The sequence below is a fragment of the Neofelis nebulosa genome, chromosome 5 (genome assembly GCF_028018385.1).
Source record: "Neofelis nebulosa isolate mNeoNeb1 chromosome 5, mNeoNeb1.pri, whole genome shotgun sequence".
In the NCBI taxonomy this organism is placed as follows: Eukaryota; Metazoa; Chordata; class Mammalia; order Carnivora; family Felidae; genus Neofelis; species Neofelis nebulosa.
The window spans coordinates 91,744,568-91,767,845 of NC_080786.1; the positions used below are offsets into that span (position 1 = coordinate 91,744,568).

A 23,278-nucleotide genomic window follows, 5' to 3' on the forward strand; every position below is an offset into this window, starting at 1 on the left:
ACAAAAATCCTTTTCTTCCTGAAATCCTTCCCAAACCAGTTTGGGTGGAAAAGGAATACCTGTACCTGCTTTTCTCTCCTCTGTTTAGCTATTAGAGTAGAGGAAGGAAAACTCCAGGTCTGGCTGTCTGGACTCTAGGTTGTTTCCATGTGGCTGTTATGGACAGCAGAGGTGAGTTTTGATCCAGAGAGGAGGTCCCTTTTCATTGCCAGACATTTTGCAGGAGTAGTCCCTGTTCTGTCTCTGTATTCTCGGCTCTCTACAATTTACTCCTTCTACTCAACTAGGAGATCTCTGCAAAGGTCACCGAGGGCCTCTGGACTGACATTTTCAGTCATTCTCCTACTTCACCTTTCTGCAGAATTTGACACTATGACTACCCTCTGCATTGTGAAATATTTTCCTTCTCTTAACTCAGGTGACCAATCCTTTTTCCTCCCTCCCTCCCCCATTCGCTTATGCCCAGTTTCTTTCTCTGGCTGTGTGCACTCTTCTCACCAAGGTATTATGCACACTCACCAAGTGTATTAGTTTGTTAGAGATAGTAACAAAGTACCACAAATTGTGGCTTAAACAACAGAGGTTTATTGTCTCACAGTTCTGGAAGCCAGAAGTCTTAAATGAAGGTGTCAGCAGCATTGCTTCCTTCTGAAGGCTGTGACAGACAGGTCTGCTCCAGGTGTCTCTCCTTGGCTTGTAAATTGCCTTCTTCTCCATGTCTTTTCACATTGTCTTCTCTCTATGCATATTTCTCTAAATTTTCTCTTCTTTATCAGCACACCAATCATCTTGGATTAGGGTCCACCCTAATGACTTCATTTTAACTTGATTATCATCGTGAAGACCCTCTCTCCAAATACGGTCACATTCTGAGCTACTGGGGTTAAGACTTCAACATATTAATTTTGAGGGGACACAATTCAGCCCTTAGACTCACTTTTTCTGTTATATCTCATGTGTTCAACGTAGAAGTTTGGTAAATATGCTTTGTCTTTCCCTAGGCATGTTCTGTTCTTTGTTTCATCTATCTCCTCCCTTGGTTTCTAGGACATCACTTTTCTCCTGCTTTAATTCAATCTCTCTAGTCCCTCCTTGGTGTGTCTATTTTGGACTCTTCATCTTCATCTCCCTCCTTAAATGTCATGGTTTTCCAGGTTCTATCCCTGGCTTTTTCTCACTCCATCATCCTCTCTCCCTAGTGATCTTACCCACAATGAGAATTGCAGCTATGTTGAATCTATTCCAAGCCCATACCTCCTTTTTGAGCTTTGTACCGGTATATTCACTTGTCTACTTACGCATCACCATCCACCTACTCCATAGGATCTCAAATTCAGCATGCTCAAAAATGAACTCACCTTTAGTCCTCTCTTTTCCCCAGCTCAAACCCAATCCACTTCCTATATGCCCCATTTGATGAAAGATGCCACTGTATACTTAGATCTCTCCTTCCAAGCTCCATATCTTTCAGAAACCAAATCCTGTCAATTCTTGTGCTTAAACATCTTCTAAAAGCATCCTCTCCTCTCTGATCCTGCCATAACTGTACTGGTTTCATGTCCTCAACACCTCTCCTTGGATTATTCCAATAGTTTCCTAAATAATCTCCTTGTTAGCCCAGATCAGTTCTGCACTCTGCTGACAGAGGTATTTCTTTAAAGCAGATATTATCATATCTTTTGTTTATTAATTTTCAAACTTAGGCTGTAATTTTAGGATAATCACAGCTGGATGCCTGGCCCCTCCTAGTTTCCACCTCTTCCTTTATTATTACTATCTGTCGAGGATCTTCTCACAGCTATATTTGCAGTCCCTCCCCACCCCACACACCCCATATGTCTATTTAATCACCCACACCTTGGGTCTTTAAACCATGTTGAGCCCCCATGAAGCCCACAGCTGGTGGTCTATAAAAGTCTCAGCAGATCTCTGAGCCATCTCTTCTCTTCTGCCCTATCTCTGCTCCTGGCTGCTTCCTGCATCCAAATTGACTCTCTGCTTTCTTAGCCTCACCCTCCTTTTCCAGCATTTGGCTTCCCATTGTAATTAGAGTCACTCCCTAGAGTGGCTGGCTTTGTCCTGGGGCTCTGTCTTTTTCATGTCAGCTTCACCGGGAGCCCAGCTTGGGGTTGTCTTAACAGGCTTCAGAGGGTACAACACACTTCTATTGGAAAAAACCTTCCTGAATTTTAGTCCTAGCATTGTCATCAAATAATTGTGTAACCTTGGACAAATCACTTCCCCTCTATTTCTTAATACTAACAGTAATAGTAATAATAACAACTAATAATAATAACTAATAATTAATACTAACAGTAATAATAATAACAACTAATAATAATTACTGAGTACTTATCAGAGCAAGATTCTAAGCATTTATATGGGTTATCTCTCACAACCACCTTATGACATATCACAATTATCTCTATTGTACAGATAAGAAACTAAGGATCACAATTTTTAGGCAATTTGTCCAAGGTCACATAGCTAGGAAGAAGGAGAAGCTAGGATTCAAGCCCCAACACTCTGGTTCCAAAGCATGGCCACTTAACCACTGCCCTGTTCTTCCTCCCAATATGTAGCTCACTCAAGAGCCATCCCATCACATCTGTAAAATAACATGAGCACTCTGGTCTTTCCGCACAGAACCTCTATGAAAACAGGCTTATTAGGATCTAGTGAGTATATTTTAAACATTAAAAAAAATTTTTTTTAATGTTCATTTATTTTTGAGAGAGAAAGACAGAGCATGAGTTGGGGGTGGGGGGGGCGGATAGAGAGGAAGGAGACACAGAATCTGAAGCAGGCTCCAGGCTGTGAGCTGTCAGCACTGAGCCTGATGCGGGGCTCGAACCCACGAACTGTGAGATCATGATGTGAACTGAAGTTGGACACTCAACCGACTGAGCCACCCAGATGCCCCATTAGTGAGTATATTCTGAAGAAGAGTTAAGAGAGAAAAAGTTAGACACAAAGGGCCAAAGCCTAAAAATAGAATTCCACAAATTATGAGTGATCTCATAGTACTAGACAGCTGTCTGGTTTTCTGAGAGAAGCCAAGTATTGATTTATTTTTTTAATAATCTAGTTTTATTTTTCTGCCTACAGATATGATCCAAGTTCAAAAGCACAAAGTAGAAAATAAAAATCATCTGTATTTCTGATTAACATTGTTTGTATAAAGGTATTATGTATAAACGTCATAGTACTGTACATTCTGCTTTTTTCTTTAGCAAAACACATTAAAAATTGTTCTACAATAGAATTTTTAATGATTTCATAGTATTTCATTATGGATGTTCCATAATTAACCAATTACCTATTTTAAGACATTGAAGTTGTTTCTAAGGTTTTCACTATTAGACACAATGACAAGAAAAATGTTCATGTCACTAAAACTTTACAAACATATGATTATGTCTTTACAATAAATTTCTTTTTAAATTTTTTTAATTAATAAAAAATTTTAAGTTTATTCATTTTTGAGAGTGAGAGAGACAGAGTGTAAGCAGGGGAGGGGCAGAGAGAGAGGGGGACAGAATCCAAAACAGGTTCCAGGATCTGAGCTGTCAGAACAGAGCCCGACACAGGGCTCAAGCTCACAAAATGTGAGATCATGACCTGAGCTGACGCTGAATGCTTAACCGACTGAGTCACCCAGGTGCCCCTACAAAAAATTTCTAAAAATTGAATATCTTGGTTAAAGGGCATATAAATTTTAAGGGTTTGATTTGTATCACCAAATTTTTGTCCAGAAAGATTATATTAGGTAATAAGAGCATAAATGTTCCTCTCTTCTTAGAAACATGTAGGCTTATTGTATGAATGGTAGTTACTTCGTAAAAAGAAATCTGCCATTTAGGGGTGCCTGGGTGGCTCAGTCAGTTAAATGTCTTACTCTTGATTTCGGCACAGGTCATGATCTCGTGGTTTTTGGGATTGAGCCCTGTGCTGGGCTTCGGGCTGACAGCATGGAGCCTGCCTGGGATTCTCTCTTTCCCTCCCTTTCTGTACCTTCCTCCACTTGTGCTCTCAAAATAAATAAACTAAAAAAAAGAGAAATCTGCCATTTTGATAAATAAAAATGATATTTTGTGGTTTTAATTCATATTTCTTTTATTTCTGAGGCGATTAAACATTATTTATTGGTCATTTATATTTAAAAATTTTGTTTATTATCAATTTTCAGGCACTGTGAAACAGAGAATCTTAACAAAAACAATATAGACAGTGGCCTGTGGTTCTATAGATGTCTGCAGGCAGCATTAGCATAAGTAAACAGTATCACCTCTAGTTCCACAAAAATTATAAATTCTAAATTTTTTTCATACACGTGTAATATTTCAAAATTCTACAGCAAGGAAGCAAGACTCTTTACTTGGAAATTAAATTCTAATCTTCTGAAATGAAATCAGCAAAGCTGTTTCCCTAACCAGTAAGCACTGTGTAGATGAGGGTTACTTAGATTTTCAAAGAACAATAACAAATGATGACTGATTCCAGCTGCCACCAACCAAGAGGAGGGTGTATGTGACTGCTTCCAGTAAGTCACTGCCATGGGGGCGTGCCACACATGAAGAAACCTTGTGGTACAGAGCAAAGCAGCAAGAAAGATTTTAGTTCTATTCCTTATGAGCAGTGTGACCTTAACAAGTTATTTAGGCTCTTCAAGCCACAGTTATCTCATCTATAAAACAGATATTATCTGTCCAAGAGTCACTGTGAAGATTAAAATGCGTGAAATAACATGAATAAAGCACATAATACATCATGTATGTTCAATACCAGAGAGCTAATTGAATTACTACTCTCCTTCTTTCTACTACCTCACTCTGTTCAGAATCTTTCATGGCCTATTTGTGACTCATTTTCTGGGTTCTGCGTTTTCTTCTTACACCTCTTCTCCCTCTTACTTTTCCTTACAAAGGAAAATTTACTCTCTAGTCTATGGTACTACTTATGCAGACATTTAAAATTTTTCTGATTCTTAAAACCAACAACTGCAACATTGAAATATTCAAAAAACAAATTTATAAAATTAAAGTTAATCACTTGAAAAAAAAAAAAAACAACAACCAGTAAACTTTTTGGCACCTTAAATAATTTTTACCTTTGAGTGGCAGTCAAATGTCCTTGCTAGAAATTTCTTTAAAAGATCCCCTGCCTTGGAGCTATAAGATCAACCTAAGGAGATGCTCTCAGAAGGCGAGAATGGCTTTGGGACTTTATCCAATTTTTCACAACATAGATCATTCATTATCCCAAGCATTCATGCTTTTGGCTTGTGCATAATTATGCCCTTAATACATATTAGCATTCTTGAGCAGGAAGGACAGAAAACAGAGAATGAGCACCATCCTCAACCTCACCCTGCTACTGAGGTTACATAATCCTTAATTGCCTTTCAAAGAATAGTAAGAATGATCACTCACCACCCGAGATCCATCTTGACTGTCTGCTATTGTGCTAACGTCTGGGAATGACTCTTGTCTGTCTGTAGAGTCTGCGTTACGGTGGAAGGAGGAGCAATCTCTTCTACCCCTGTGAAAAGCCTTCTTCCTCAATGACTGTATATCCTGTAACTTTCTTTAATAAAGGCCGTTCCTCTTTTTTCTACAGATTTTGCCAACACTTGTGGAAGAAATTTAACTCTTTCCTTGCATTTGAATTCACTGACCTAGATCTAAACATGTTTTTAAAAATAATTCAGTGGCTTGAGTTCCAGACATGACATTAAGATGAGGCTGACTAAAACTCCCCCTCTTGAAATTCCCTCAAAAAATCTAGAAAATAAAATAATTAAAAAGAAAAAATATCTGTATATATAAATAGAATAAAAAGTATTTTAAAGTTTTGTTAAGATGAGAAAAAGTATGATTTATTATGGATTTGGATTTGGAGTCAGTAACCTCCTCCTACTGATTTCCATCACAGAGACAACAGAGGATTTCACTGAACTTTGGGGGCAAGGGAAAGTCCTCCTGTGAGAGCTGCATAATCAAGGAGGACAAACAAAAACTACAGATTTTATTATTTCATTCTTACTGTAGCCAAAGATTAAATTGGCCAAAGAGAAGGTTCCTGAAATAGAGGCCTGAAAAAAAAGCAGCATCCTAAAATTAAGAGATGTACTTGAGAGAAAAACATAAAATTCATTAAGTAGAAACTATTTTCAGAAGAAACGAAATTTCCATACATGAACTGAAAAGGACACTATTAAGGAACTCAAAGGATTCAAATTGTCCAAAAAAAAAAAAAAAAGTAAGAAAATGGATATTCCTACAGATAAATAATTGTAAGCATTTTAAATTATAAAGACATTGAAAGCTAAAAGTAAAATGAAAAAGTAGGATGGCTACAGAGAAAAATAAACCAGTTTGACCTCTAACTAAACCCTGCATGTCAAAAAAACACAGCATAATATCTTGAGAGTTTTGAGGTAGCATTCTCTACCTAGAGAAGATGACAATTAAGTAGGAAGGTCAATAGAAATATATTACCAATCAGACAGAACAATAACAACAAAAATGCCACTACAAAGATAAACTTCCTAAATAAATTACCTAGAGTGTTCCAGAATAGTAAAAAAAAAAAAAAAAAAGAATTAAAGTTGAAAACATAAAGATGGAGAAGTTATTGTCTCATTGTCTGGCTCCAAAAAGGGGAAAAAGAGAAAAATGGAGTGGTAGGAAGGGCACAAGGAAAGCAAGAGCTAAGGTGGAAATTTATAGATATAAACACTAACTTTAAGAATTAAGAAAGATCTCAAAAAACAAAAAAAACAAAGAAACAAAAAGAAAGATCTTAAACCAACAACTTAACTTTACAACTTAAGGAACTAGAAAAAGAAGAACACACTAAACCCAAAGATAGCAGAAGGAAGGAAATTATAAAAATTAAAGCAGATAAATGAAATAGAGAATAGAAAAACAATAGAGAAAATCAATGAACCCCAAAGTTGGCTCTTTGAAAAAATCAAAACCTTTAGCTGCCAGATGGACGAGTAAAATAAGAGAGAAGACTCAAATTAGTAAAATCAGAAGTGACCAATGGGTCAAAGAAGAAATCAAAAGTTTCCCTTTTGATTTCCTTCTAAAAGAATCTTGAGGCAGACAAAAATGAAGACAGAAATTACCGAAACTTATGGGATGTAGTAAAGTACTTCTAAGAGGGAAGTTCATACAAATAAATGCCTACATTGAGAAAAAAAGTAAAATCTCAAATAAACAATCTAACTTTGCATGACAAGGACCTAGAAAAAGAACAAACTAAGCCAAAAGTTAAAAGAAGGAAGGAAATAACAAAGATTAAAGCATAAATAAATGAAATGGAGACCAGAAAGACAATTAAAAAGATAATCAAAATTAACAGTTGGTTTCAAAAAGATAAACAAAATTGACAAACCTTTAACTAGATTAAGACCAACAGAGAGAACACTCAAATCAATAACATTATAAATGAAAGAGGAGACATTACAACTGATACCACAGAAGTACAAAAGATAGTAAAATAATACAATGAACAATTATATGCCAATAAGACAGGCACATGAAAAGGAGCTCAACATCACTAATCATCACTGCTTTAAAGACCATATCTCAGAGGTTAGAGTGGAAGAGAGCCAAAGCATAAGAGACTCTTAAAAACTGAGAACAAACTGAGGGTTGCTGGGGGGTGGGAGGGAGGGGAGGGTGGGTGATGTGTATTGAGAAGGGCACCTTTTGGGATGAGCACTGGGTGTTGTATGGAAACCAGTTTGACAATAAACTTCATATTGGAAAAAAAATAAAATAAAATACTTCCTAAAAAAATAAAAATAAAAATAAAGGCCATATCTCCAAATATAGTCATATTCTGAGGTACTTGGGGTTAGGGCTCCAACATATAAATTTTGGAGGGACACAATTCAGTCTATACCAAAATCAAATTTCTGGAAACCAAAATCACAATGAGATACCACCTTACACCTGTTCCAACAGCTAAAATCAAAAGACAAGAAATAGTAAGTGTTGGTGAGGACATGGAGAAAAAGGAATCATTGTGGCACCGTTGGTGGGAAGGTAAATTGGTACAGCCACTGTGGAAAACAGTATAGAGACTTCTCATGAAATTAAAAATAGAAATACTATATAATCCATTAATTCCACTACTGGGTATTTATATAAAGAAAAGGAAAATATTGATTTGAAAAGATATATGCATCCCTGTGTTTATTGCAGTATTATTTATTATAGCCAAGATATGGAACCAACACAAGTGTCCATCCATAGATGAATGGATAAAGAAGATACTGTATACATACACAATAGAATATTACTCAGCCATAAAAAGGATGAGATCTTCCCATTTGCGACAACATGAATGGACCTAGAGGATATTTTGCTAAGTGAAATAAGTCAGACAGAGAAAGATAAATATCATATTATTTCACTTATATGTGGAACCTAAAAAACAAATGAATAAATAAACAAAAAGCAGAAAGCTTACCCATAAACACACAGAACAAACTGATGGTTGCCAGAGGGAAGGATAGTGGAGGGCTGGGAAAAATGGCTGGAAGAGAGTGGGAGATACAGGCTTCCAGTTATGTAATGAATAAGTCACAGGAATAAAAATCACAGCATAAGAATATAGTCAATAGATACTGTAATAGCAATATATAAGGACAGATGGTAGCTATATTTCTAGTGAGCATGGCATAATATATAAGCTAGTTAAATCACTATGTTGTACATAGTTGAAACTAATGTAACATTGTATATCAAATATACTTCAATTAAAATGAATAGATAGAATTGGCAAAAAAATTATACACCAACAAACTGGGTAACTTAGAAGAAATTGATACAATTCTGGAAACATATAACCTACCAAGGTTGAATCAGGAAGAATAGAAAATCTGAACAGACCAATAATGATTAAGAATATTGAAGCAGTAATCAAAAACTGCATCCAAAAAAATGCCCAGGACCTGATGGCTTCACAAGGTTCTACCAAACACTTAAAGAGGAATAATGCCAATCCTCCTCAATCTCTTCCCAAAAATTGGAGAGGAGGGAACAATTCCAAAGTCATTTTACAAGGCCCCCTTTACTCTCATTATAAAGCCAGATAAGGGCACTGTCATAAAAAAAAAAAATTACACGCTGATACTCCTGATGAATATAGATGCAAAAATTCTTAGTAAAATACTAGCAAAGTGACTTCAGCAGCACATTAAAAAGATCATACACCACGATCAGTGGGTTTTGAGGATGATTCACCACAGCAAATCAATAAACATGATATACTGCATTAACAGAATGAAGGGTAAATATCACATAATCTTGATTTCAAAAAAAGAAAACTCTTGACAAATTGGTATAGAAGAAATGTGCCTCAACATAATAAAGGTCCATTGTTATGCTCAACAATACAAAGATGGAAGCTTTTTCTCTAAGATCAGGAATAGATAAAGATGCCTATTCTCACTGAAATCCTAAAATTTTTATGGAACCACAAAGACTCTGAATAGCCAATCTTGAGGAAGAAAAACAAAAGATGGAAGCATCACACTTCCTAATTTCAAACTATATTACAGTTTTTCTTTCAGCACTTTAAATATGTCACTCCACTTTCTTCTTACTGGCATTGTTTCTGGGACAAAGAGTCCATGTAATTGTTATCCTTTTTCTCCTGGAGGTAATTTTATTTCTCTTCTGTGTATTTTCTTCTTTAAAAAAGTTTTTTAAATTTATTTTGAGAGAGAGTGAGCACAAGCTGGGGAGGGGCAGAGAGAAAGGGAGAGAGAGAATCAGAAGCAGGCTCCATGCCCTGTCAGTGTAGAGCCTGATGTGGGGCTCTATCTCATGAACCATGAGAGCATGACCTGAGTTGAAAATCAAAGAGTCTGCTGGAGCTCCTGGGTGGCTCAGTCGGTTGAGCATCTGACTCTGGCTCAGGTTATGATCTCATGGTTTGTGGGTTTGAGCCCCATGTCGGGCTGTGTGCTGACAGCTCAGAGCCTGGATCCTGTTTCAGGTTCTGTGTCTCCCTTTCTTTCTGTCCCTCCCCCACTCTCACTTTGTCTCACTCTCTCTCTCAAAAATAAGTAAATGTAAAAAAAAAATGTAAGAGTCTGCACTCAACCAGCTGAGCCACTCAGGTGTCCCTCCTCTGTGTACTTTTTGGCTTTAGTTTCCAGAAGTTTGATTTTGATATAGACTGAGTTGTGTCCCTCCAAAATTCATACACTGAAGTCATAATCCCAAGTACATCAGAATGTGACTGTATTTGGAGATATGGCCTTTAAAGCAATGAAGTTAAAATGAGGCTGATATGGTGGCCCCTAATCCAATCTGATTGGTGTCTTTATAAGAAGAGAAAGTTTGGACACAAAAAAAGGCATCATGGATGACACCCATGGACAGGTATAGATACAGCAAACAGGTGGCCATGTAAAAGCCAAGAGGAGATGCCTCAGAAGAAACCAACACTGCCAGCACCTTGATCTTGAACAGGCAGCATTCAGAACTGTGAGAAATAAATTTTTTATTTAAGCCACCCAGTCTATAATATTTTGTTATGGTAGCCCTAGGAAACTACTACAAATATGATATGCCTAGGAGTGGAGTTTATTTTGTTTGGTTTTGGTTTTGTTATTTATCCTTCATGGTGTTTTCTAAGCTTCTTAGATCTGTGGTTTGAGGTATGGCACTAATTTTAGGAAATTCTTGGCCATTATTTCTTTGAATATTTCTTCTATCTTGTTATTCTTTTTCTCTGTCCCTTCTGAGATTCCAGTTACATGTATATTATAACATTTGATATTTTCCTTCAGCTCTTGGTTGCTCTGTTCTATTTTCCCCCATTTTAGTTTTTTTCCTCTTGTTTGTCAGTTTATATAATTTTTATTGACCTATTTTCAAGTTCCATGTTTTTTTCTTTTGCTGTGTCAGGTCTACTGATGGGCCTGTTTAAGGCATTTTTCATCTCTTTACTACATTTTTTAATTTCTTGCATTTCAATTTGATTCTTTTGTTTATAGTTTATATTCTCTGCTGAAATTATCTTTCTGATCCTGTATATTATCTTCCTTGTCAATTAGACCCTTTAACATATTAATTTTAATTTTTTAAATTCCCTGTAAGATAGTTCCAACATGGGTCATATTTGTGCCTGGTTCTGTTCTGATGATTGTTTTGTCTTTTCAGATTTTGATTTTTCTTGTCATTTTGTATTCCTCTGCTATAGATTGAATTGTATCTTCTCACAAATTCATATGCTGAGGCTCTAACCCCCCAATGTGATGGTACTTGGAGATGAGGCCTTTGACATGCATTTGGGTTTAAATGAGGTCATGAGGGTGGAGATTTCATGAGGATTAATGCTCATATAAGATGAGACACCAGGAAGTTTGCTCTCCTTCTGTCTCCACCATATAAGCACACAGTGAAAAGGCAGTCATCTGAAAGCCAGAAAGAATTCTCACCAGAAACCAGCCATGCTGGCACCCTGATCTTGGACTTCTCAGCCTCCAGAACTGTAAGGAAATAAATTTCTGCTGTTTATACCTCCAAGTCCATGGTATTTTGTTAGACAGCCTGAGCAGACTGACAGCCTCATGATTTTTGGTTCAAAGTAAGATGTGTTCTACAAGATAATAGACACTGAGTATACATCTTTCATGCTTAGAGATAAGCATGCTTTTCCTTTTGCTAGGCACTTAGTGACATGAGGACTGGTGTTAAGTTTGTCTGGAGTCGAGTTGGGCTGGAAGTTTGTTGTTACTATGGTTACCTCAGTGTACACAGGCTTCAAATTTCTCTAGCGATACCTTGTGTGAGCTATTTGCCAGAATGTTTTTCTTGGTGTCTTCTCTACTCTTGGTTTCATGTCTTTCTGCTTTCTTTTGAGTCTTCCCTTTGAACTGGTTCCCCAAAATAATCTGTCTTTTGCTGTTCTCCTAGCTGTATTCCATTCTTATTTTTACTTAATGTTTATCAGAATGGTTGTGGGGAGGAGGGTAGGCAAGGCCTAGTTCTCTGTGTTTTAATTGCTTCAGTTTTCGGCAGACATTGTGAACCTTCACTTGTGTTCCTGCCTTCCACCGGACTTAGTGCTGGGCCAGAACCTATTCTTGACTTTCTCCCAGGGGTAAACATTTATTTTCCTGTTTTCCTTCCCCAGTAGCAACGGGCTTCCATCAGTACCTTAAAAATATAGTTTTTGTTTCCATTAACTCTGCAGATTGAGCCTTTTGTTTCACAGAGGAGCTAGAATAGATGGGTTAGAGCAGAGTTTTGGCAATGATTTCTAGTCCCTCTCATGCAGCCATTCCTGTAAAGAAAATGTCCTTAGAGTTTTCTCCAATTTTCCTTGTGAGCTCCTGGTGAGGCTCTCACAGAAAAACCCTGAAAAAAGGTACAGACAGACCCACGGGGGCTTCAATGTATAACACTGGTCCACACTCAGCCTTTAGCAATTTATTAGTTTTCCAGCTATTCTTGTGACTGGCTTATATGGCATCAGGAGGCATCTCCCCCAGATAAGCAAATGCTCTGATTCTGTTTTTCTATATAGGAGCTTGTCTCCCAAATTTGGGTTACATTTTTGTCCAGTGACAGCAACCTTCTTAAGGGTTAAAGAATCTTTATTAGTTTTGCAGTTTGTCCAGCATTTTCTTAATGTAAGGGTGGGAACAGCTCTTTATAGCTCTCTATACCTCTGAGGTGAAACCAGAAGTAATTTCTATACCTTTTCATGTATTTCATACAATTTCTGGGACTCAACCAAAATAACCAGACACACAATTTTGCTGAACACAAGGTCAATATATGAAATCAACTGAAAGTCTATACACTAGCCATAAACAACAGAAAATACAATTTTTAAAATGATTTTTAAATTGATGTAATTTACCATCAAATTATATAAATACCTACAAATTAGCCTCATGGAGATGTATTTCTACCAAAAAAATGAAAACCTAAAAAAATTTAAGAAAAATGGAAGAATATAAAAACAATTGGAGGTATATACTAAGTTCATAAATTGGAAGGCTCAAAAATATAAAAATGGCAATTCCTCCCAAATTCATCTATCGGGTAGATGGGTAAGGCAATCCCAATTAAGATCCTAGCAGATTTTTGTGTAAATTAGCAAGTTGATTCTAAAATGTGCGTGGAAATGCAACTGGCTGAGAATAGCCAAGTCATTCCTGAAGAAGAAAATGAAATGGAAGGACTTGTTCTAGTAGATATGAAGACCTGTTATAAGGCTATCATAATTTTAAAAATGTGGTATTGGCACAAAGATAGGCAAACAAATAGAAAGACTAAGGAAAGAAAGTAGAGAATCCAGAATCAAATATACACATGTATGGACAGTTCACTTTTGGAAAAGCTGACATTGTTGAGCAGAAAGGAAAGAAATTATTTTTTTCTTTTTCCCTCTTTCTTTCTTTCTTTCTTCCTTTTTTTTGGGGGGGGTGGCATATGTGCTGCTGAAGCAAGCATAGAAATTAATTTTCAATAATTAGGTTTGGTTAATTGGATATCTGAGGAAAAAAATGGAACTTAACTCCCTACTTCATACATCAGTTCTATGTGGATTGTAGATCTAAATGTAAAAAGCAAAATATAATGCTACTAGATTACAGACGAGAATATTTTCATGACCTTAGGAAAGGCAAGTATATATTAAATAAGACACTAAAATCTTAAAGACACTAAAATATTGATAAATTAAACTTCTTTAAAATAAGTAATAAATATATTTGTTCAGCAAGCAATATCATTAAGAGAGCAAAAAACCAAGTCACAAATTGGGAGGAGGTATTTTTAACCCATGAAAATCACAAAAAGGACCATATCCAGAATACCATAAGAAACTCCTATAAAATCAAGAAAAGAATAGAAAATTGAATAGAAAAAAAAAGCAAAAGATTCTACTAAAGCCAAAAAAAAAAAAAAAAAAGAATATCCAAAAGTCCCAAAAGCCAATAAACATATGAAAAAGTGCTCAACACATTAGTCATCAGGGAAATGCAAATTAAACCACAATGCAATACCATTGCATACCCACAGTAGAGCTATAATTGAAGACTGTCAACCCCAAATATAGCCAAGGATGTGAAACATTAAAACTTTCATACACTAGTGGTATATAGGTAAATTTGGAAAAATCTAAGGTTGAACATATGCTTACTATACTGATAATCTAATGCGGCATAATAGCACTATTGTTTTAAACAATAGTTTAAACAATAGTTTGTTGCTTAAAACAACAAACATATTCTCTCTCTTCCTGTGGGTCAGGAATCTGACAGTAGCTTAGCTGTGTGGGTTTTGTCTCAGGGTCTCTCATGAGTTAATAGTCAAATGTCAACTCTTCTGAAGACTTGATTGCAGCTAGAATATTTCCTTCCAAGATGGTTCACTCATATGATCATTGGCAGTCCCTTGCCATGTGGACCTCCCCATAGGATTGCCTTAGTATCCTCATGATATTGCAGCTGGTCTCCCCATACTGGGCAAGGAAGAAGCTGTAATGCCTTTTATGATCTGGTCTTGGTGGTAACACACTATCACTTTTGCTGTTCTTTTCATTAGAAGTGAGTCACTAAGTTCAGCCTATACTTGAGGGTCTCTTTTGAAGAGAGGAGGGTCAGAGAATTTGGGTACATATATTAAAATCACCACACATACCCGATGACCAGATAACTTTACCTTAAGTTATAGAAGCAAAAATGGGTTAGTGTATGGTTCTCCAAACATTTACAACAATGTTTATAGCGTCATTATTCATAATAGCCAAATAGTACAAACAAAATCCTTATCAACAATACATTAAATAAATTGTGGTATATTCTATCAATATAATTCTATTCATAAATAAGAGTTAACAAACTTACAGATACATGCAAAACTACAGATGAATCTTGCTAATATTGAGCAAAAGAGACAAGCTCCAAAAATGTGTACTACATTATTTTCTTTATGTAAATGTTAAAAGAGGCAAGACCAATCTATAATGTAAGAAGTCAAGATGGTGGTTACCTTTGGGGAGGAAAAGGGAGGGAATGATTTAGAGGGGTTATGAGGAAATCACCATTTCATTACTGATCTATAACTTGCCCAGAATAATTGTAAAGATATGTTTACATTGTGATAGTTCATTGAACCATACACCTCTGATTTGTACAGGTTTCAGAATTGTCTTATATTTCAAATTTAGAAAAAATTTTTTAAATTAAAAAAAAAATTTTTTTTAACGTTTATTTATTTTTGAGACAGAGAGAGACAGAGCATGAACGGGGGAGGGGCAGAGAGAGAGGGAGACACAGAATCGGAAGCAGGCTCCAGGCTCTGAGCCATCAGCCCAGAGCCCGACACGGGGCTCGAACTCACGGGCTCACAGACCGTGAGATCGTGACCTGAGCTGAAGTCGGACGCTTAACCGACTGAGCCACCCAGGTGCCCCGAAAAATTTTTTAAAAAGACGCCAAAGAAAGAAAAAATAGTATTCTTCAGGCAAAACCCAAACATGTCTGTGCACTGAATTTGGTCTGCAAGTAGCCAGTTTGTAATATCTGCTTTAGACCAGGTTGGTAAATATGATCTTCAAAAGGCCTCAAAGCATATGGGTTATGTTAGACTTTGGTGGTAGCATAAATCTATTCCTGTAGAATTTAGAATTGTCAACTGTTGGCTATGGAAAAGCCTTTCTGGATCATTCAATCCAGTGATTTTTTCAAACCGACCTTTCTGGCAGAGGCAAATCCTTAGGTACTCCACAGAATGCAAGAGCTTCTCAGAATACAGTGTAAAAACCACTGATCTTGCCTAAGTCTGTTGTGTTAAAACAAAAAACTGAGGCTTAGAGAGACTGTTATTTGTTTAGAGTCAAACAGCTGCTTGGTGACGATGTCCTTAGCCTCACTCCCATGTGAAGGTACCATGAGTATGTTGTGCTGTCCTGGTGAAGAAACCTAACATCGGAAAAGTTACATACCTCAGGATCTTGGTCTTTGGAGTAGAAACTCTGTTATTCTGTCATTCAAGGTGGTGGCAAAGCAGAATTATCAAAGATAAACTGAGACAAGAAATGTGTTGGAAAGTGTTCTGTTTAGGGACTGCCCTGGGGAATGCCCTATTTGCTAACAAAGATGTGGGGCATTCTCTCATCCAGCTCACTCTTCAAGTAGCTTCTCAACTCTGGCTGTACATTAGAACCACCTGGGAACTTTTGAAAAAATACTGCTTCCTGGGTCTCCCCATAGACTAACTGAATCAGATTCTCTGGAGTGGGCTGGAAAGAACTGGATATTCTGACCCCTACTGAGCTTCACTGAGATGTGTATGGACTGAGCTCATCATTTCAGAGAAGCTCTGAGTCTGAATAACAAATTGGGCCTTGACACAAGATGAAAAACACTAGAGAGAGAAAAAAATCCCTCTGTTGGTAGCAAAACTCCAGGCTGCCTACCTTTGCTTTGCTATGAGGACTTGGGCCTCTTCTCCAGCCTCAAGAATTGGACAAGCCCCCCCAATTGTCCTTAGATTTTCTTCTTACAATAAAATAGTCAGAAAACCAGATTCTTAGGCCTTCCATGAAAAGTGCAGTTAAAGTACCTTGGTTCCATGCATGGCTTTGGCAGAACATGGAGTCTACATCTCTGCTTAGAATGGGTAGAGCCCATTCTCTGAGGAAAGTCACCCTTAGAGATGCATTAGTTCTGTATTCCTCTGTCCAGCTAAAGAACCCTGGTATCTTCCTAATCTGGGTCATTCTCACTTTTGTAGAATGCCAGAGGTGGGAAGAACCAAAGAAGTTATCTCATCCAGTTTCCCATTTGATAGATAAAAACATTCTTGGCCAAAGTGACTTACCTAAAGTCACACTGGATGTCAGTGGAAATGTCATAGCCCAAACACACATAGTCTCATTCAGTGCTACTCTTTTTTGTCTTTAAAGCATTTTTAATTACAAAATAAGCCAAAGATACAGAAAAGCATACAAAATAATACAGTCAGCACCATTTATACCACCTAAATGTAACGGATTTTACATTTTTTAGCGTATTAGTTTCAGATATTAAAAAAAATTTTTTTAATGTTTATTTTTGTGAGAGAGAGAGAGAGAGAGAGAGAGAGAGAGAGCACGCACGTGAGGGAGAGAATGAATGGGGGAGGGGCAGAGAGAGAGGAGACACAGAATCAGAAGCAGGCTCCAGGCTCTGAGCTGTCAGTGCCAAGCCCCCCTGCCCCCCAAACAGGGCTCAAACTGACAACACAGGGCTCTAACTCACAAGCCGTGAGATCATGACCTGAGCCTGAGTTGGATGCTCAACCAACTGAGCCACTCAGGCACCCCAAGATATATATATTTTTAAATAAAATGTTACAGATTCAGCTGACATCCCTCCTAACCCATACCTCTCCTCCCTCCCTCTCAGGAGTAACAACCCTCCAAGATTGGTGAATCCTATTCCCTGGAATGTTTTTGTATTTTGTTCTACATATATGTGAATCTTATATATATTGTTTTTGTCTTAACATTTGACAAAATACTGTAAATAATATCTTGCAACTTCTTTATTCATATAACATTATGTTTTTAATATTCATCCATGGTATAGATTTAGTTAATTCATTTTAACAGTGTCATATTATCTCATTCCATTGATAAGCCCCATTTTATTTATTTACTCCTCTCTGTTGGGAAGTTGTTTCCAGGTTTTGCACAAACTGTTTTGCAGCCAACATCCATGTATCTGTGTGCACAAGAGTGAGACTTTTTATAGATTGGAGACCTAGAAGGGAAATCAAAAGGTGCAGGGATATACGCACCTTCAATTTCATGAGATTTTGCCAAATTGTTCTCCAAAGTAGTTGAACCAATTTAAACTTCTCACATCTTTACCAACACTTAGTTTGCTCAGACTTTTACATTTTAACCAATTTGTCACACATGAAATAGCTTTGTTTTAAATTTACAATTTCTGATTATTAGTCAGGTTGAGCATCTTTTAATATAATTAATAGTGAATCAGATTTCCTCTTACGTGAATTGGCTATTTGTCTCCCTTGCTATTGGGTTGTCCCCTACTTACAATTTAGGAGTTGTTGTTGTTGTTGTTATTTTTTAAATATGCTGGTCATATTTTTTTGCCTTTTAAATGCACAGCAAACATTTTTCTCCAGTTTGTGCTTTGTTTTTTCATTTTGTATACATTGTCTTTGATTATAGAATTTTAAAATTTAACATAGTCTTCTGTATCAGTCTTCCTTAATGAATTATTCTTCTTGTTCTCTGTTTAAGAAATGATTCTTTTCTTCAAGGTCATATAAGTATTCTACCATATTTTCTCCTAAAAGCTTGAAATTTTTGCTTTTAATGTTTAGATTTCAATCAGTTTGGAATTTTGTATGTAGTATGAAGAAACAATATCTTAACTTTTAACATAACAAACACTAATTGTCCTAGCATCACTTATTGAATAGTTTATGGTTATCCCTATCCTCCCATTGAAGTATAATGCAATCTCTGTAATATATCAAGTTCCCGTCTATATGGGTATCTGTTTCCAGAATCTCTTTTGTCTTCGTTCCACTTGTCTGTTTGCTTATCTATGCCACTGCCACATGGTTTTAAGTGCTCTAGCTTTTTCATTTAAAGAGGCAAACTTCTCTCTTCCTTCTTATTTTTCTTCAAAATTATCTTAGCTATTTACCACTGTATTCCATTTGATTTTAAGAATATCTTAGGAAGTTCTGGGGAGATTTTTCAGGTTTTTGTTAGAAATATTTAGAATTAACTCAGAAAAAATACTGTCTTTAGTGATATTGTTTTTATCTATGAATATGGTACATCTTTGCATTTATTTACATCTTTGAATTTTTTTTTTTCAACGTTTATTTATTTATTTTTGGGACAGAGAGAGACAGAGCATGAACGGGGGAGGGGCAGAGAGAGAGGGAGACACAGAATCGGAAACAGGCTCCAGGCTCCGAGCCATCAGCCCAGAGCCTGACGCGGGGCTCGAACTCACGGACCGCGAGATCGTGACCTGGCTGAAGTCGGACGCTTAACCGACTGCGCCACCCAGGCGCCCCTTATTTACATCTTTGAAAAGTGTTTTTACTAACTTCTTACAATTTTCTCCATCGAGCTATTTCACATATATTGTTAGATTTATTCCTACTTTATAGATTTACTGCTATTACAAATGTATATTTTATTTTTATTTTTTAAAGTTGATTTATTTATTTTGAAGCAGGGGGGCGGGGAGGGAGAGAGAGAGAGAGAGAGAGAGAGAGAATCCCAAGCAGGCTCCACACTGTTAATGGAGAGCCTTATGACACAGGGTTCAATCCCACAAACTGTGAGATCATGACCTGAGCCGAGATCAAGAGTTGGACACTTAACCGACTAAGCCAACCAGGTTCCCCACAAATGTATATTTTAAAGTTATATCTTCCAAATGGATGTTCCAGTGACATTAACATATTGACCTTGTTTTCAGCAACTTCTTGTTAGTCCTTGTGTATATAGATTCTCTTCAGTAGTCTATGTAATCAAAACACTGTGATAACAATATCTTTATTCATTTTCAGCCTTTTAAATTTTCTTATTATGCTAATTAGAAGATTCAGTATAATGTTGAATAGGAGTAGTAATAATGAACATATTTGTTCTGAAACTCCTTTCCCCAGATTTTTTCACCTCCTGCTTTTAGCCCTACTCCCAGATGAATTGTATCTTGGATTATATTCCACTGACCAAAAAGTAGGTCTCCCAGTCCCATCTGACCCAGACCTCTCTTATTAAGCATGTAGTTCCTACCAACCCCACTCAAACAACTGTACTTAATAAAGGTGTCGAACCATCCATGAGGGTTTCATTTGGATACTCCAAATGAATGACACTAATGTCAGGTGCAAATGTGTCTAAAATGATTCAAAATTTTTTCTGTATATCTGTGTAGAATGGCAACACCATCTACACAGACTTAATAATCAGAAATATATATTTTCTCAATTCCCACATCTAATTTACCATCAGTCTTGTCAATTCTACATTCTAAATGTCTGCCAAAGTATTTTTTCTTCCCCATTCTCAACACCAATGACTGGGTTGAGCCTTCAGTATTTCCATCTTGACCACAGTAACAGTTTCCTAACTGATCTCCCTGCCTTTCATCTCAATCCTTGCTTACCATTCTTCTCATTGCTGACAAGTTTATCTTCCTAACACGCAAGTCTGATCATGTCTTGTCCAGCTTAAAACCCTTTGCTGCCTCCCTAACGTCTACTGTATAAAGTCTTAGTTCTCCAGCTGGTCATGCAAGGCCCTTTATTTACCCTGGCTCTCTAACAAATTTTCCTACCACTCCCCACCTTGCCCTGGCAAAACTGAAGTGCTTATAGTTAAACTATGCTGTTTCCTGGTGCTATGATTTTCTCACATAGTCTCTCTGCTTGGATTGCTCTGACAAAGTCTTGTTCATTTTCAAACCCAGCTTACATGTCACTTACTCCAGCAACTATAGATAAAGAACTCAACTATATCTATTGAGCACTACCAATATGCCAGGTGCTATGCTCTTTGTATGCCAGACATACAAAATGAATGAGATATTTCCAAATGTTGCAGCATCGGTTAGCTACTTTCATTTCTTGCGTCCCTTTAGGTTTAACTGGAGCAGGATTTTTAATTACATATTTCTTTATTTTCTTTCTTCCATTCTTGATAAATACACACATGTACAAATATCAAACTATTCTCGAGCAGAGATGCATATGTATATATAGACACAGTATTCAGAAATATTTATGGACAGTTTTAACTAGAAAGTATGATTATAAATGATGAAATCATAAGCTCGGTACTTTGTGGTTAGACCCTAGACGAGTGAACACCAAGAAACACAATATGGCTAGGGTAATAATTAAGGGTGTGTTCTCCAAAGGCAGATTGCCTGAGTTTACCTCTCAGCTTTTCTGCTTACAAGCTGGGTGACCCCAAGTAACTGAATCTTTGTGCCTCAAGTTCCTTAGCTGTAAAATGGGGACAGTAAAAATACCTGCTTCAGAATGTTGTTGAGAGAATTACTGAAGTGCTGAGAATAGTGCCCAGCACAATATAAGCATTTAATAAATACTACCTATTGTTACTTTGTATATGAGGACACTTTTGTCTCAGTCACTATCAGCAGGTCAAGTGTTTTTTACTTCTATATTTAGTAATGAAAGAATTGTTTGTTGTTCTGAGCCAAATGTATATTCTTATCAAATCTTTATTGAATCAATGGTACATGTTGGCAGAATAACTGGTCCAGGAGAGCTCACGGTAGTGGAATGGAGTTTTACTTTCTGTAGAGCTAAATGATATATGTGGAAACAAACTGCCTTAGCTGATAACTGTAAACACAGATTGAGACATGGCTAGGTGAGAGTGTATGGTGTAATAGCTAACAGCAGAAGGTCTGGAATCAGACTGCCTCATTTAGATTCATAACTCCACCACTTACTAGCTTTGTTACCTTGGTCAAGTTACTTCTTTGTACCTCAGCTTCTACATCTGTAAAATGGGATTGATAATAACAGAATAACAGTCCCTATTTTATATAGTTATTGTAGAAATGTAATGAGATAATGCACAGAAGGCTCTTAGATCATTGCTTCATACAGGTGGAATATAGAATATAGGTAGTAAAGAAAAAAGATGCGTGTAGTATTAAACTGACCTTTATATCAAAACAAGGACTGAAGGGCGTAGGAGGTAGGTTTGGGAAAGTGAGGGCTCATACTTTTTTAGACTGGGATTTAACATTTGCCTAGAGCAATTTACAAATCCAGGAGCCACACAAATCCCTCAAGGTCACAAACACTCAGATACATACAATGTTCCTGACAGCATGTGCACAGTCTCTGGAGGGGGTAGGGGGAGCATCCCTCACATTATATCCTGCTTCTGCTGCTGTGCTAAGATCCCACTGTGGAAGGTCTAAAGGCCCCTGAACATTCTGTACCATCTGCCCTTGGCCATGTACTTACTGCCTGAATTTACTTCCTACTTTCTTGAAGAGAAGTGGCTACAGGAAAAAACATTTAAAGGGGAGAGGCCAATTGGGGAACTAGAGGGCAGACTAAAGGGGAAGGAGGGGAAATTGGGAGAAGGGACTGGGTTGACCACCAATTAGTCTCAGGACAAGGATGTTCCTCTGGGCGGAAGTGAGATGAGGGACACGAGTAGCTCTAGTGAAGAGAACCCTTCACAGCAGAGGAGGAGACAATCTTAAGAGAAATAATATTGACTTCTAAGGTCACTGATGAGAATGGGAGCTTCCTGAAAAAGACGGTGGCTAGGAGGGAGAGCACAATGAACAATCCCTAATAAGGGAGAGGTGTATAAAATAGCTTGTTGTTTCTATTGACCAGTGTATAGGTGACTTTCCAGGTTAATGTCGTTGGTTGGTTCCCGAAGGCAAGTGTGTCTTCTTCCTGTGTTTTATGGTTCCCTAGTGGGTTCCTGCCAAGGAAGGAAGGACTGGATTATATCTTAGTTGGCCTGGTGCAAAGTGACCTAGAATCTTTGACTTTGGGGGGGCTGAGTCAGTGAGGGGCTGTGGAGCTGCACTTCATGAAGGATGGAAACTAATAAAAAGGAATACACCAACATTAACAATGCCTAACTATGGGTGGTGGGAGCAGGATTTTTTTCTTATTTCTAATAATTTATATTTTTCTAACTTTTCTGTAATAAGCATCTATGAGTTTTATATTTGTGGAAAATTAGACCTATTTGTCTAGTTTATACCATACACTTTAGTTTCTAGAAAACCTGAGCAAACATTATGTGCAAACGTCATATTAGTGTGTTTTCAGTGGGGAAAAAAAGTTTTCCAAACACGCATGAGGGAATGGAAATATAACGCAGGAAATGCACCTAGACAGTTATGTCCACATAAATTCTCCAAAGAGGGGTAAGAAAGTTGCTAGGGGTGAGATTTCCCAAGAACTTATGGGGGGTAAAATGGTAACGTTCTTTATAAGCGGGAAAGGTGTGGCAAGAGATGGGGTTCCAGGGAGGAGAACTACCTGGAGTCTTGCGGTGGAAGAGGCGAGGCGGTGGCAGGTAGGAGAGGTGGCCGCGGTCCTCCGGGACCGGGGGCGGAGCAGGAAAGGGCGGTGCGCGGGGCGGGAGGCGGGGCTGAGGGGCGCGCCCCAGGTGGGGATGAGCCAGACCTCACCTGCTCGGGGACCGAGGCCGGCCCTTCCGCCGCGCCGCGCCG

The 23,278-nt window shown here is 37.5% G+C and overlaps 1 protein-coding gene across 1 annotated transcript in view; it reads right to left on the reverse strand.

Moving 5' to 3' along the window:
* The window catches only part of CD86 (CD86 molecule), a 67,649-nt gene extending 62,086 nt beyond the window's left edge, over nucleotides 1-5,563 (reverse strand). Inside the window, exon 1 of the mRNA XM_058731215.1 lies at nucleotides 5,433-5,563. Within this exon, the coding sequence (XP_058587198.1) occupies nucleotides 5,433-5,446 (14 nt within the window). The 5' untranslated portion in view covers nucleotides 5,447-5,563. The remainder of the gene's footprint in view (nucleotides 1-5,432) is intronic.
* Nucleotides 5,564-23,278: the final 17,715 nt, after the last annotated feature.